This window comes from Pseudophryne corroboree, chromosome 5 (assembly GCF_028390025.1).
Source record: "Pseudophryne corroboree isolate aPseCor3 chromosome 5, aPseCor3.hap2, whole genome shotgun sequence".
NCBI classification, from domain to species: domain Eukaryota; kingdom Metazoa; phylum Chordata; class Amphibia; order Anura; family Myobatrachidae; genus Pseudophryne; species Pseudophryne corroboree.
Window position 1 is genome coordinate 758,886,605 of NC_086448.1, and position 16,333 is coordinate 758,902,937.

At 44.1% G+C, this 16,333-nt stretch overlaps 1 protein-coding gene across 5 annotated transcripts in view; it reads left to right on the top strand.

The window, feature by feature from the left end:
- Positions 1-16,333, top strand: part of VPS13B (vacuolar protein sorting 13 homolog B) — a 1,616,194-nt gene that overhangs the window by 869,618 nt on the left and 730,243 nt on the right. For all 5 annotated transcript variants that reach the window (XM_063924187.1, XM_063924188.1, XM_063924189.1 and 2 more), the window contains exon 24: positions 10,480-10,700. In XM_063924187.1, coding sequence (XP_063780257.1) covers positions 10,480-10,700 — 221 coding nt within the window. The remainder of the gene's footprint in view (positions 1-10,479; positions 10,701-16,333) is intronic.

The following is a 16,333-nucleotide window of genomic DNA, read 5'->3' on the forward strand; positions in this document are numbered from 1 at the left end:
GCTAATGTCATTAATTACACACAGCTGTTGTCTAAACCACTACATATGTTAGGAACACGTATTTATCATTTAAAAAACACACATTATAAACAATTCATCAATTCAGCATTTAAACTTTTCTTGGTGGTGTAGTTATAAACCGCATACAATAGCTGCTTAAAAAATAAAAATATAAATATATAAAAAACAGATACAAATAGAAACTGACCAGGAGAAATAGTGAACAATTCCATTATAGATTTAACATATCCTAAAACCACATTGGATTTAAGAGAAACACTTGTGGCTCAGAGGGAATACAGCCGACCACTTATTCACATAGACCCGGGTTCAAATCCGGACAGACTCATCTTGATCTTATATATAAAAATTATTATCTCGTAACAATAAATTATTAGTACACTTTTTACTAGCTAAATTCAGGAAATTATTGCAGTACACCTACTACTCTTAATTCTCTTTAGCATATTAATACCAAATATTTATATGCTTATGTGTACAAATATGTGTCAATTATGTGTCTGTTTAGCTTTTCATAACCTAACTCCATACAACAGCACACTCTAATTTAACCTATCAGGCACAGCAGATATCTGTTGTAAATTATATTTGCCCTAAAAGTAAAATCTTAATAAGAGCAAAATAACTCTCCAACAATAGAGGGAAATAGATTAGATTTATGAAAGTACCTAGTTGTTGTTATCCTCAAATATCGGAATCTTAAGATACTAATTATATTTACTATTTCTTGATTAAATGTATGAACTTCTTCTTTAGCACCTAGGAGATATAGAACTATATCCTACCTAATACTTTTGGCCATTCAATTACCGATATTATTCAATTCGACATTCTCGTTGAGACCCTCCGGTATAAGGGTCCCCAACGAGAATATCCAATATGCCTCCCTAGTGCATAACCGATTAAATTGTTCTCTGTATTGTATTGCAGCTGAGAACAATAGGTGAATGGATTATGCTAATAAGTCATGTTGGGCCTAGGCGCAGCAAACTAGTCAAGATAACCGTGGACCCATCTGTATTTGCAGGTTGGGGGAGTTGTTCCAAACTCCCAGGAGAGTACACCAGCCTCCCATGTCCCAGGCAATGGGTGTCTGAGGGCTTGATGATGCGATTTGTGCAGTGGAGGATAGGGTCATCACACTTGGAACTCTTTACGGTTCCACCACAGGGTAACTTTTCACTTTTGGTGGGAATAGAAGGTACAGATGTGACACCATTCACATAAAATGGGCAGAATAGGGTAAATGATGCATCACCGCAGAACCCTGCACACGTTGTTGCAGGTGAGTGCACCCTTAGGAGCCCGGGAGACTCTGCAACTGTACTTTACCTAACACACACGATGGAGGATAGAGAATCCTATGGGAAGAATTGGTAACACATATTCCTATCTCATTCGGGAAGAATTTCAAAATGTCAAGTATTAGAGAACTTTTACATGAATACTTGTGAAATAAGGTCTAGATTAACGTTCCTCTTCTGCAGAAATAGCGATTTAAGTACCCTAATATCCAGCAGACATTTGTTGGCTCATTTCTGATGTAGTGGGAGATGTGACATGGGCCCTGTTTGATATTAAAAACTTGAATTTTAGTGGTTCTGGCTCCTGTGAATTTAAAACATGCACCCTGAAAACATTTGATATGTAAATGCGTTATATATGAGATGTCAGGTTCAATTTGTGTTACTGGCTGATATAATCCTTACATATAGACATCATCTCAATTTCTCTGTGTGAGCATCATACAATAAGTGAATTATTTTAATATTCTTCTCCAAGTTCTAGCCCCAAGAAACAGGCACCCTTGTGTTTCCCATTTTCTTCAGATCACCCTGACTCAAACTATTCCATATATCTTGAAAACATTGTACTACGTACAGTAGTCAGGCTTGATATGAGACTCTGCTGCTTAACTGTAATTGAGTTATCTGCTGTCTCAAAGCAGCGATGGCTAACGGGTATGGGTCATTAGGTTGACCACACTTAGGAAGACAGTCATTAGGTTGACCACTGTTGATCGACAGTGACTAGGTCGACACCTGAAATAGGTCGCCAGTCATTAGGTCGACCACACTTAGGAAGACAGTCATTAGGTTGACCACTATTGATAGACAGTGACTAGGTCGACACCTGAAATAGGTCGCCAGTCATTAGGTCGACCACACTTAGGAAGACAGTCATTAGGTTGACCACTATTGATAGACAGTGACTAGGTCAACACCTGAAATAGGTCGACACAGTCATTAGGTCAACATGAACAAGGTCGACATGAGTTTTTTAACTTTTTTTGGTGTTGTTTTCTTCGTAAAGTGACCGGGAATTCCAATTAGTGCACCGTGTCCCCTCGCATGGCAAGCGAGCAAACAAGGTGCGCCTCTCCGCTACCGCTGCGCTAGGCACAGGTTACTATTCCCAATCGTAGTCCACGTGGATCGTAAAGTATGAAAAAGTTCAAAAACTTAAAGATTTTTTTTTTAAAAACTCATGTCGACCTAGTGAACATGTCGACCAATAGTGGTTGACCTAATGATTGTAGACTTAAGCGTGGTCGACCTAATGACCATATCCCACGTGGAGTTACAGTAAGGTATGCAACAAGGACGTCAACTGAACTAAACCATTCACATTAGTAATTGAAGATGTTTTATGGTTTCTTTCTTCGTCCCACTGTGTGTGCCATGCAAATGAGGTGTGATGCATTGCAGTGACGGAACAGGCGGACGTTATAATGGTACAGTATACTGGGAGAGGTAATGGGGGGAGAAGAGCTGGGACAGGTAGGAGAAACCGTTATCTGGAATACGGGCACACTCTCCATTCACATACCAGTAATGGGTTAGAAAATAACTTAGTTGGATAACAATTAAAATGCACTAGCACTATAACAATATAGGTCACAGGGGTTCGGTATGATTCACCAGTGGCCGTGATGCCGGCCGTCAATATACCGACAGCAGCATTGCGGTCGCCAGTATGCCGGGAGTGGCGCGAGGGCAAAGAGCTGCGCTCGCCACAGGTTCTATTCCCACTGTATGCATGTTGTGGACACCCGCGAGTAAGAATAGTCCTGTTGCGCCGGTATTGCCAGCTGTCAGGATTCCAGGGTCGGTATCCTGAACGCCGGGATCACACAGTGAGGTGCACAGTGAGGTGCACAGTGTCTAAAGGGTACATCAGTAGCTGAAATTCATCGCCAACTTGTTGAGGTGTACGGTGATAGTGTCATGGAAACAGGTTTGGCTTTGGTGCATTGCTTTTGATAATGGCAGGACAGATGTTCAAGATGAGCAGTGATCCAGGCGGCCAAGCACGTCCACCACTGATGACAGTTTGTGGCACATTGAAGGTCTGACTCAGGAGGGCAGACACATTCGAGTTCATGAGCAATTGGGCTACAGGAAAAGTGCTCACACTGTGTATCGAACCAACTCACAGATGTTCCTAAAACCAATAGGTTGGGATTGTACCATGAGGAGGGAGTGCATGCAGATCCTCATGAAACGTGGGTGCATCATGTGACACATCACATTGCTGCATGATAAAGCCAGGCCACACTCAGCCAACCACATGCGTGAATTGTTAAAACGCTACCTTTGAGAGGTACTCGGTCTTCCTCTCTACAGCCCTGATCTGGCACTGAGTAATTTCCATCTATTTGGACCATTGAAGAAGCACCTAGGACTGTCATGTGTCGGCTTCAGGTGCTTGACACTGATTTCTTCTACGCCGGGGTAGATGCCTTGGTGTAACACTGGAACAAATACTTAGGCAAGTATGGGGACTACGTGGAAAAATAATCTGTACCAAAGCCATACTATTGATTATACATATAGTTCCAGAAAGAGAGGTCTCGTTAGGTTATTTATTGAACCATCCTCGTCAGAAGTATACAAATACACATGAGATACTTAGAGGTAAATTTACTAAGCTGGGAGGTTGTTTTTTTTTGTTTTGTTTCTAGAACTAGGTGATGTTGCCCATAGCAACCAGATTCTATCTATTATCTTCCAGAAGCAGCTAGATAAATGTTAAGTAGAATCTGATTGGTTGCTATGGGCAACTTCACCAGTTCTAAAAAAAAAAAACAACAACCTCCCACCTTAGTAAATTTACCCCTCATATGTGAGAGCAATCATTTCTCTTCATATCAAAGTTCCATATAGAATAACAATAAAAAGTAAATGAGGCAAAGGGCCTCAAAAAATACAAATATGTGATTGTGTGACGTATAGTAGATAGTCTTATCGGGTTGGGTATGTTTTACCGGCGGCCTCAGAATGCTGGCGGGGGTGGCGAGCGCAACGAAGCCCCTTGCGGGCTCGCCACATGTTCTATTCCCACTCTATGGAAGTCGTGGACACTTACGAGTGGGAATAGTCCCTTTTAGTCAGCATGCCGACTGTCGGGTTTGTGAGGCTTTGGGATGTAGGGGTAGGCATTGTGAGGTCACATAACTACATCCCGTCTAACCACCTACAGTATAATGGGCCCTACACACTGGGTGAGACTACTGAAAGATATGAACGATCTCGTTCATTAATCTTTCAGTGTGGAGGCGCCAGCGATGAATGATGCGCGGCCCCGCGCTCGTTCATCGCTGGTGCCCCGTCGCTTGTGCACGCAGGCCAATATGGACGATCTCGTCCATATTTGCCTGCACTGCTATGGAGCCGGGTGACGGGGGGAATGAAGAAACTTCACTCCCCCCGTCACTGCCCCCCCCCCCGCCGGGTCGGCTGTATTCGCCGTCGGGCAGGTCAGCGGCGGATCGCAAAGTGTGTAGGGCCCATTAGAGGAAAGGTGAGGAGAGGCGAAAATATATGTAAAATAACAACCAAAAAAACGTAAAAGTGAATAAAATCACAGCACTGATCTCCAATGTGTTCAATTTCTATGCAAAAGTTTCAAGATAATAGGTCTGGGAAGCCGTACAATTAATGTACGACATTTCATATTAATGTACAGGTAATGTTGTGCATAGATTGTATGAGTGCATACATCTCTGTGCACACATGCGAGCCAATTGTAGTCACAAACAGAAATATTGTAGATATTTTAATTGTTGTCTTTTAAAAGTACATTTAGAACCCATTATTGGTATATGAAGGAGAAAGTGCCCCTAATCCAGAGTACTGCTTCTCCTACTTTCCTGGTTGGTGTAATAGAACAGGAGGAGGGAGGGGGAGGGGGGGGGGGGGATGCAGGAGAGGTGACCAGATGCCAGGGGCATTTACTATTGCTGTTTAAACTGAGTGGCACTCAATATGTGTGTCTGTGTGTAATAAATACATATATAGAAATATATGTATACAAGGCGGGGGGGGGGGGGGGGGGGGTATAGCGACCAACGGTGTCTTAAAAAGATAAAAGCTCACACTATAGGTGGATGAATATAAAAATAAAATACAATTTATTCACATAGAAAAAATGTTTCACATAAAAAAATTTATACAACAAATCTCTTTAAAAAATGGGATAAAAACAATGTACACATAAAATATATTACCAGTTAAAATATATAAATAAGAAGATTATTGCTTAACTGGGTATGTGGTCACTGCCAGGTTTTCCAACGCGTTTCGTCATTCAGACTTCATCAAGGGGTATTGGCAGAGTGGGACCAGGCTTCTATTTATACCAGTACTTATCTAGTAGCAATTATGACATCACTTCCTGTTGTTTGCACATGGTATTGAAGAACAGACTAGAACCTATTAGTTACAGACTTACAGTTGCTATATATCATGATTGAATAGTTGCTGTAACTAATAGGTTTTATCCCATTTTTGAAAGAGATTTGTTGTATAAAAAATTTTATGTGAAACATTTTTTCTATGTGAATAAATTGTATTTTATTTTTATATTCATCCACCTATAGTGTGAGCTTTTATCTTTTTAAGACACCGTTGGTCGCTATGCCCCCCCCCCCCCCCCTTGTGTTTTTAAGCTCATACCACAGGGAACCGCCATCCTTGTTTGGGGGTCAGCAGACGCCCTTTTGAATCTTTAGGGAGTGTCAATTTTTACTTGCATGATACATTATATACTTTGGCCTGTAATCGTTGGTAAACACAAGTGGCGCAATAATTCCTTTCTATTTTTAGAAATATATGTATATTTATCTATAGAGAGAGAGAGAGATAGCAGCAACTTAAATACAGCTGGTCCAGGTGCCTCCCAACATGTGCCGTGACCATATGTAGAAAATACAGGTTGAGTATTTCATATCCAAATATTCCGAAATACGGAATTGTTTGAGTGAGATAGTGAAATGTTTGTTTTCTGATGGCTCAATGTACACAAACATTGTTTAATATACAAAGTTATTAAAAATATTGTATTAAATTACCTTCAGGCTGTGTGTATAAGGTGTATATGAAACATAAATGATTTGTGTGAATGTACACACACTTTGTTTAATGCACAAAGTTATTACAAATATTGGCTAGTATTACCTTCAGGCTGTGTATATAAGGTGTATATGAAACATAATGCATTCTGTGCTTAGACTTGGGTCCCATCACCATAATAGCTCATTATGGTATGCAATTTTTCCAAAATACGGAAAAATACAATATCCAAAATACTTCTGGTCCCAAGCATTTTGGATCTGGGATACTCAACCTGTAATTGGATGGCACTCCGGAATATACAATGAATGATCACAAAGTGTCATGTATAGTGGTCAACGTTTCATGGGAGCTAACTCTTTTATCAACCCTAACCCTTTTACTATATATATTATAAAACCTTTGGGGTATATTCAGTTGATGTCGAAAGCTGCCGTCTGTCGAAAAGACAGCAGTTTTCGACTTTTTTTTTTAGGTCGGAAGGGGTTCCAACCTATTCAATATTTTCGACAAGTTGAGGAATTTGACTTGTCGAAAAGCATGTGGATCGGCGGTATAACTGCCGATCCACGTGCTTGTGTCGAAAACCATCTCAGTCCGACATAAAAAAAATGTCGGACTAAGATGTGGACCCAGAGTAAGAGAGGGGGGGGGGAGCCGCAGGGAGACGGGGGACAGCCGCTGGCAGACAGGGGAGATCAGCGCTACAGCAGGTTGTCACACAGCCGCGCCGCTCATGGCAGCTTCCACCCGGCTCCAGCAAGTGAGGTCACGCTTGCTGGAGCCGGGTGGACACTGCCGTAAGGTCGGGCGCTACTGTAGCGCTGATCTCCGTCTGTCGGCGGCTGTCCCCGCTGGTCTCCCCGCTGCTCACCCCTCCCTTCCCTCTCCTCCTCTGGGTCCATCATCTCAATTCGACTTGAAAAAATCGATTTGAGATGAGATTGAATAGGGGTTGTCGGATCCATTCCGACAAATGCATGTTGGGATGGATCCGACGCTATTTGAATATACCCCTTTGTCTTGTAGACATGTGCATCGCATGTGGCTTGCCAAGCTGAAGTTTATCCCAAAGGACATAATCCATCTGTGTAGAGTGTATACTTTGCATTGTAATATACAATATAGTAAGTATAGAAAGTAGAGGTGACGTCAGCATCTGCTGGTCACAAGTCATGCTTTCTTTATATATTGTTTCTTCCTTTGTATTTGTTTCACTCCATAGATATGCAAATGCAGGTCTAAGAGGCAAGGGGCAGGTGTCTCTTTGCATTGGATACATGGACTTTGGACATGTGCGCTACATTGTATTGTAATTAAAGCTGCAGTGCCCCTTATGGAAAAGGATCTTAAGGTGGCCCTTCCCTCTAACCAAGTCTGATCCCCAGTAATTATGAGTGCTGGCAAGATTCCAGCAATGTCACCTTAAGATTTAAAATAGCAATTTTTATTAAAGGCAAAACCAACCTGATTTTTCCTTTAAACAAAATGCCTAATTCTCGAGACTACATGAATAATATCTTGCCACTGGACCAAGGCCCCCTATCACATGATCTATTAAGGTGGATTGTCTCTATCTTCCATCAGCTGCAATAATCACACGTGTATGAGTAATGTGCTGGACCCACTACAGAGAAAATAAACCATTTTATGCAATCTGGTTTAGAAGATTATTACGAGAAAACTAGTAAAGACTCAATACAGAGCTTGCAATCTATGGGGTGTATTCAATTAGAGTCGGAAAGATGGCAGTTTCCGACTGGAGTAGGTGGGGAGGGGATTCCGACCTATTCAATCCAGGCTCAGTTTTTCCGACAAATTGAGAAATCCGACTTGACGGAATACACACGGATCTGTGGCTTCAGCCGCAGAGCCGCGTGTGTTGTCTGAAGCGGGGCCAAACCAGACAGGTTTTAGCCCCGTTTCCGACAATGTGCATCCGACAGCTATTAAATACGGCCCCATGTAATGTTTATACTTTTCGGTCGTTCGCGCATGTGCAGAGTCAGCATCGCGCGGCCATTCATGATGCAAACGCATCCCGAAAGTGATAGACAGGCTTTTGGGGGAAGCGACGTGGCATAGGGGGGGGGGGGGGGCAGAAAATTCAGGCGTTTCGTGGCAGTTTTCGGTGCGTCTGATGACGTCTCCTGCGTTTCCTGTGATAAGAAACGTGGCGGTGAGCCTGCATACAGAGCTGGAGTGCATATGCAGGGGGCTACCACTAATTGCAGATTTTGGCAATGCAATTGAATTGTCATCACATCGCTGGGCGGCGAGTAACATGCTGCGCAGCCTTGCCCTGTGCTGGGCGGCCCCCAGCATGTGATTGTAGCAGTCCTGCTTTTTTAGCAAAACTGCTACTGAACCTGAATGAGGTCCTAAGTGCGCCGCTGAGTGATTATCGTCAGTCTGCACATGCGTCTTAGTCGCACTGCACGCGTGCCGTGTTGGTCTTGTGATGGCGGTAGTAGACAGGATTTATTTGCAAAGTAAGTGACAGATGGGGGGCATTTTGGGGAGGTAACTGGGGAGTGGTGGCAAACATGTAGGCATGTCCCGACTGCTTTGGGGGCGTGTTTGAGCCTGCAACTGCGATCCCATACGCAGCTGCAATGTCTCCATCATGTTACTTCATGCTGCCATGCTGTGACATCAAACGGGTACTCCGAACTTCCATACTCGGCTGATCTGTTACGGATGCTGCATCTCTGTATTCTGCCGCTGGGATTTGCAATCCGCCGGTTTTGCCTTGTAAATAATTGCTGCTTTAAAAAAACAGGCAGACTCGCACAAAAGTCCCGCACCTCCGGAACGCCGAGGCTATTACATATAGCCGCATGTGGTAAAAATGTGGGCAATGTTAGCAATAATCCAAGCTACATATACTGTATGTTCTTCAGAAGTGCTTAGAAACATTTAAATGACAGCGAAGTCTAAATTCATAAAATATGCTGTAGTCTTATCAGGCCTATCCTCCAAAATCAAGCTCCGTATATAACTGATATGTTCCGGTAACTTGTTGCTTCTGTTACTTTATTTAAATATTTTAGTTGAATCTCATTATGTTTACTAGGGGATCGTAATGTGTGTCGTTATACGTTTTCTTTTATTCTCTATTATTAACTTTTATTTACAATACCATACACTTTCTGCCTGATTCTGAGTCAGATGGACGGAAGTAGCACTTTGTACCGTACAGTGCCTCGTGCAGAAACCAGTTTACGTATTTTTGCGTGCCTACAGATTATTATTATTATTATTATTAAATTTTATTTATAAGGCGCCACATGTGTTTCGCTGCGCCGTACAAAGGACAGTACAGGGAGACAAAACATAGCATTACAGTAAATAAATAACAGAAATAGAGTACAGGTAACAGAGCACCACAGGTTCTCAAGACATAATACAGCTAAGATGTAAGTATTGATGGAGTGATCATCGTACTACTAGAGGCTGGTTGCCATAGATGGAGATGAGCCTTTACTAGCAGGATAAAGATGGTCATTGAGTAGGGGAGAGCTGCGAGTGAAATGTGTCGAGACGAGGGCTTAGATAACAAGAGGATAGAGGGCCCTGCTCTGAAGAGCTAACAATCTAGTGGGGAGGGGCGACAGACAGATGACAAGAGGTGCAGGCAAGTGGGAGGTAGCCAGATGGCAGTATGCAAGCAAAGCTGAGGTGTTCACGGCATGAGGCAGGGGGGTGAGGTTGACCGGCAATGCGTCGGAGATATATCTCCTGGGAGTGTCATGCCATGGCCGTGTGCGTGCAGCTAAAGCTCTGTGCGATTCTGAGTTGTGCACATGGAGAATTATTCTGCTCCTGGTGAATCTCTTGCTCCTAGTATAGGGCTGAGGGACGCGCCAATACTAATTATGGCAGATGGCGTAAATTCATTGGGGGACTAATCAAATAAAGCAAAATTATTATTTGTACTTTGTGTATTTTAGTGCTTCTGTTGCTGTACTATTTGGGTATAAACTGGTGTTAACATTTCCAAGATGATACTGGCTATATGGAGAGAGCATGTTCTGCTCACTAGCAGTGTGTGATTGCACGGAGTGGCCTGCCATCTGCTGACTCTCTCATCTCTTCCTATTAGGTGTTGCATTCCCTTGGACCATCAATCTCCATCACTTCAGCGTGTACACTCTGCTGGAGCATCAAGTGATACTGAACCTAGTGGAGCCCATGGGCTGCACGTCCACACTGGCTGTCACATCTCACACACTGCCCTCTGCTGGCCCGGAGGCCGGTCACTCCTTTGTCGTCTGTCTGCACGTTGACCTTGAACCACTTGAAATAAAGTGCTCGAACCCGCAGGTTTGTAAATCTAAGTGTTTTCGCCTTTGTCTTTAACTCATCATATGTCTGTTTCTGAAACCTATGTATGTAATGAGTAATAAACAGAAATGTTACTTTACCGTCCATTTTGACCAATCTAAATAGGCCCCAATATTTATTAAACGCCTACCATTCCTTATCACATCAGAAATACATATATGTATCACTTTATGGACCATCATGAATCATTTGATGGTCTAGTGACTTACCTGTAGCTATGTCCAAATATTAGGAAATTACGTAACAAAGTTGGTTGGTGGAGCTGCAGCGATTCTATGCCGCTGACTCAAGATAGTTGTCGCATAATTCTGTCACCTTTGCTCCTGTTATTAGTTCTGTCATCTGTACAGCCCTCGTCTGAAATAAATAGTTGAAAATCTATAATACAGTATTGCAAGTCCTCCAGGATTAAACAAATATCTTTTTTTTTTTCCCGCTTTAGTTTCAGAGTTGTTTCAAGTAATGATACTGGGGGAGTATTAATTTACCTGCGATCATTTATCGTGGGTAATTGTGTCGCGAGGGAGGCTATTCAATTAGCCCCAATAAGACGCGTAAGATGCGGTTTATCAGGGATTTTGTTTCAGCTGCCTGAGTCGGGCGAAGTAAAATCCCCCGAAAAACAGCCCTGTAGAAAACGAGGCTGTTTCTACCGAAAACATACAGATTTAACTGAACCTGTGTGTTTTCGGGTGACCTAATTGGATAGATCAGAAAAAAAATATTGAAGAAAAATCTCGAAAAACTTTAGTGATTCACTCCCGATCCTTCTTCACAGGTCATTAAATACCTCCCACAATAGAATTGTTAATTTACCAATTGCATTTCCACAAGTTCTCTCCCTACTGAATATTCAGGACCTCTTACATGACTGCACTGACACTTATTTTATTGTATTTGGACTCATTAGTGCAGGATAAGGTTTTCAGTACATCATGTAAAGTGAAATTTAAGGACACATCAATGGAACAATAGTTAAGTTATCCCTCACCAATTTTTTTTATTTATTATTTATTTACAGTTTCTCGTATAGCACAGCATATTTCGTTACGCTTTACAATTGGTATGGTATCACAACCTACCCTTGGCTAGTCACATTATGCATAAGCCTCTCCTAATTGGGCGAAGGGACTGGTAACTGTCACCTTTGCTAAAAAGAATCAACACATATCCTTCATCTTTAATCTCATTGTATCTCTGCAGAGTCGCACTGAATTTGCGCATGATCTGCGAGAGATATATTGCCTTCACAGCTGTGTTGCCTTGTTTTTTTGTTTACTGCTTGCTTCTGGATTCAGCTGTTACCACTAGACAAACATAATGCTCCGTCAGGTCATTGTAGAAAAACGATTATTTTGTCCCATGTCAGATTAGATTTCTGCGGAGCAATAACAGCTAAGGCAGGGGAAGAACACTTTATTTTTTCAGTTTCTTTTCTGCATCTCACAAAAGAAAAGCACGTCTGACGTGAAATCCTTTTCTTTAGACATTAACCCTTTTTGTATGTTGCGGAGGCAGCAATAGTGGTGGCAGGTTCTGAGTCCTGTTTGCTTTGATGTGCATTTCATTCCTGATGGGGTGGAATAAGTAGCAGATGTACAGTGTTGTATGGACTCTTGACGCATGGCAGTGCTGACTTGTGGATACACGTGCTAAACTACAATAAAAATTCCTCCACTCGGGTTCACACCCTCCTGCTCTTTCACGCTACATGAAGTTCTGATTGGAAGGCGGAAAAGCAGTTAGGAGCGTCTGGAAAACATCATATGAAAGTGGATTGGAAAGGTGCTCAGGGGACACGGAATGCGACCTGAGTTTGCATTTTGGTTTTGGATCCTTTTTATTAATTTTTTTTTTTTAAATGGCAGCGTGTGTGGGTTCGGTTTTGAAGTCTGTTTTCTGGTGAGCGACTTTATGGTGGGACATTCATGTAGTGACCCCTTTGTGAAGTGTGATGGGAAAGTGACTTTCTACAGGACAAACCAAAATGTACTCTTGCATGAATAATAAGGCAGAAACAGCTGACTGTGCTGAGAAACCAGCTTTTATCTATGGTTTGTTTGTGTTATGCTTGCCAAAGGGCCAGCATATGTCTGTGGTCCATGACTGTTGCCCTGGGTGACTGAATTTATAGTCCATGACTGATCAGCAGGTGTGGTTAAAATCCATAATTCCGAATCGAATCTAACCCCATGCGTTGCCCTCTGCCACTTCTTATCTCCAGTAGAGCATGCATTGCCAGCTCAGTGTGTATCTGACAGCTGTCATTGGAGAAATAAATACATAGACTCCTCCATTCATTCATTCCCGCTGGTGATAAGAGCAGTAGCCCAAAAGTAAATTTCCCTATTGCAAGAAAAAAAATGGATATGCGAATACTGTAGTTTGTAGGTATGTTTCATCAGGTCATGTTGGCAACATATTGCACTCCCAGCCCATGTCCGTTGTGCAGCCTTCAGTTATGGAGGTGCCACTACAAAACGTGTCCAAGTGCAAAGTGCATGCTGTAATACGTTTTTGACTGCACAAAACGAAAGTGCTGTCAATGCACATCGCCAACTAGTGGCTGCACACGGAAGTTTGTTGAAGATTTTACGGTCGGGCCCGAAGTAGAAGACCAAGCACATAAGCCAACACAGAGACCGTCACAGCAATTCTTACACTTGTTCAAAATGACCGTCACCTCACAATAGACGATATTCAAAGCAATTTGAACAAGGACAGTAGCCACTCAGAGAAACCTGTAGAGAGAAGACTCGTTATGGCATTCCGCACTCCAGTGACAGACCGGGCTGCCCAGAGAAAGATGTAGAGAGAAGACTCGTTTCAGCATTCCGCACTCTAGCGACAGACCGGGCAGCCCAGAGAGAGTTGTAGAGAGAACTCGTTATTGCATTCTGCACTCCAGGGACAGACTGGGCTGCCCAGCGAGAGCTGTAGATAGAAGACTCATTATGGTATTCCGCACTCCAGTGTTAGACTGGGCTGTGCAGCGAGAGCTGTAGAGAGAAGACTTGTTATAGTATTCTGCACTCCAGCGACAGACCGGGCTGCCCAGCGAGAGCTGTAGAGAGAAGACTTGTTTTCGGTATTCTGCACTCCAGCGACAGACCGGGCTGTCCATAGAGAGCTGTAGAGAGAAGACTTGTTTTCGGTATTCTGCACTCCAGCAACAGATCGGGCTGCCCATAGAGATCTGTAGAGAGAAGACTTGTTTCGGTATTCCGCACTCCAGTGTTAGACTGGGCTACCCAGAGAGAGCTGTAGAGAGAAGACTCGTTATGGCATTCCACACTCTAGTGACAGACTGGGCTACCCAGAAAGAGCTATAGAGAGAAGACTCGTTATGGCATTCCGCACTCTAGTGACAGACTGGGCTACCCAGAGAAAGTTATGGAGAGAGAAGACTCGTTATGGCATTCCGCACTCTAGCGACATGCCAGGCTGCCCAGCGAGAGCTGTAGAGAGAAGACTCATTATGGTATTCCGCACTCCAGTGTTAGACTGGGCTGTGCAACGAGAGCTGTAGAGAGAAAACTTGTTATAGCATTCTGCACTCCAGCGACAGACCGGGTTGCCCAGCGAGAGCTGTAGAGAGAAGACTTGTTTTCGGTATTCTGCACTCCAGCGACAGACCGGGCTGTCCATAGAGAGCCGTAGAGAGAAGACTTGTTTTCGGTATTCTGCACTCCAGCAACAGATCGGGCTGCCCATAGAGATCTGTAGAGAGAAGACTTGTTTCTGTATTCCGCACTCCAGTGTTAGACTGGGCTACCCAGAGAGAGCTGTAGAGAGAAGACTCGTTATGGCATTCCACACTCTAGTGACAGACTGGGCTACCCAGAAAGAGCTATAGAGAGAAGACTCGTTATGGCATTCCGCACTCTAGCGACAGGCCAGGCTGCCCAGTGAGAGCTGTAGAGAGAAGACTCGTTATTGCATTCCGCACTCCAGTGTTAGACTGGTCTGTGCAGCGAGAGCTGTAGAGAGAAGACTCGTTATGGCATTCCGCACTCTAGTGTCAGTCCGGGCTGCCCAGCGAGAGCGGTAGAGAGAAGACTTGTTATGGCATTCTGCACTCTAGTGACATACCGGGCTGCCCAGAGAGCTGTAGAGAGAAGACTCGTTATGGCATTCCGCACTCTAGTGACAGACCAGGCTGCCCAACGAGAGCTGTAGAGAGAAGACTTGTTATGGCATTCTGCACTCTAGTGACAGACCGGGCTGCCCAGAGAGAGCTGTAGAGAGAAGACTCGTTATGGCATTCCGCACTCTAGCGACAGACTGGGCTGCCCAGCGAGAACTGTAGAGAGAAGACTCGTTATGGCATTCTGCACTCTAGTGACAGACCGGGCTGCCCAGCGAGAGCTGTGAAGAGAAGACTCATTATGGCATTCCGCACTCTAGTGACAGACCAGGCTGCCCAACGAGAGCTGTAGAGAGAAGACTTGTTATGGCATTCTGCACTCTAGTGACAGACCGGGCTGCCCAGAGAGAGCTGTAGAGAGAAGACTCGTTATGGCATTCTGCACTCCAGCGACATACTGGGCTGCCCAGCGAGAACTGTAGAGAGAAGACTCGTTATGGCATTCTGCACTCTAGTGACAGACCGGGCTGCCCAGCGAGAGCTGTGAAGAGAAGACTCATTATGGCATTCCGCACTCTAGTGACAGACCGGGCTGCCCAGAGAGAGCTGTAGAGAGAAGACTCGTTATGGCATTCTGCACTCCAGCGACATACTGGGCTGCCCAGCGAGAACTGTAGAGAGAAGACTCGTTATGGCATTCTGCACTCTAGTGACAGACCGGGCTGCCCAGACAGAGCTGTAGAGAAAAGACTTTTCAGTATTGCGGTAACCAGCACCAGAGCAGCTCACAGCAGACCAGAGGTCTATTGCATAAATACTGTGTGTGTGTGTGTGTGTGTGTGTGTGTGTGTGTGTGTGTGTGTGTGTGTGTATGACAGCAATAGAGAAGTTCCATGCTGCAGTCAATTACATGGGCCATTATTCTCATATAGCATGTGACAGTGAGTCATTTACTATCGTTCACTCCTAAATTACAACTGTACAGAGCATTTTAGTTACTTACACATGTATTGCTGGCAAAACTCTGTTCTATGATGCCTGAAGCTTTAGTGTATTATTATGGTCCCTTCTCCCGTGGAATAGCCGCACATTGCTTACAGTTCTCACACAGCTTTCCTCTCATCATTCTTATACTTTTCCCCAGTGATCGAAGTGGGGCAGTATGTGGCTGTATGGCATACCGCCACTTCTCCACAGACCCGGAAGTTTGTTTTGTTTTTTTAAATTTTTTATTAGCAGCAGCATGCAGAGGACCTGCGTCCCCTACAGGACTCTGCAGCAGACAGCGCTGAGGCAGTGTGTCTGTTCCCAGCGCTGGTGGACCGGCAGGACGTGGCGGTGTACAGCGCTGGGATCAAGTGTCTGATCCCAGCGCTGATGAGGCTGCAGCGGCAGAGGCATTTAAAGATTGGCTCCATCTGTGAGCCAATCACGGCTTACGGATCGGCAGACAATCACAGGCGGCCGCGGCGAGCCAATCAGTGCTCGCCCCGCATCATAGGCCCCACCCCCAGCATCTGACGTC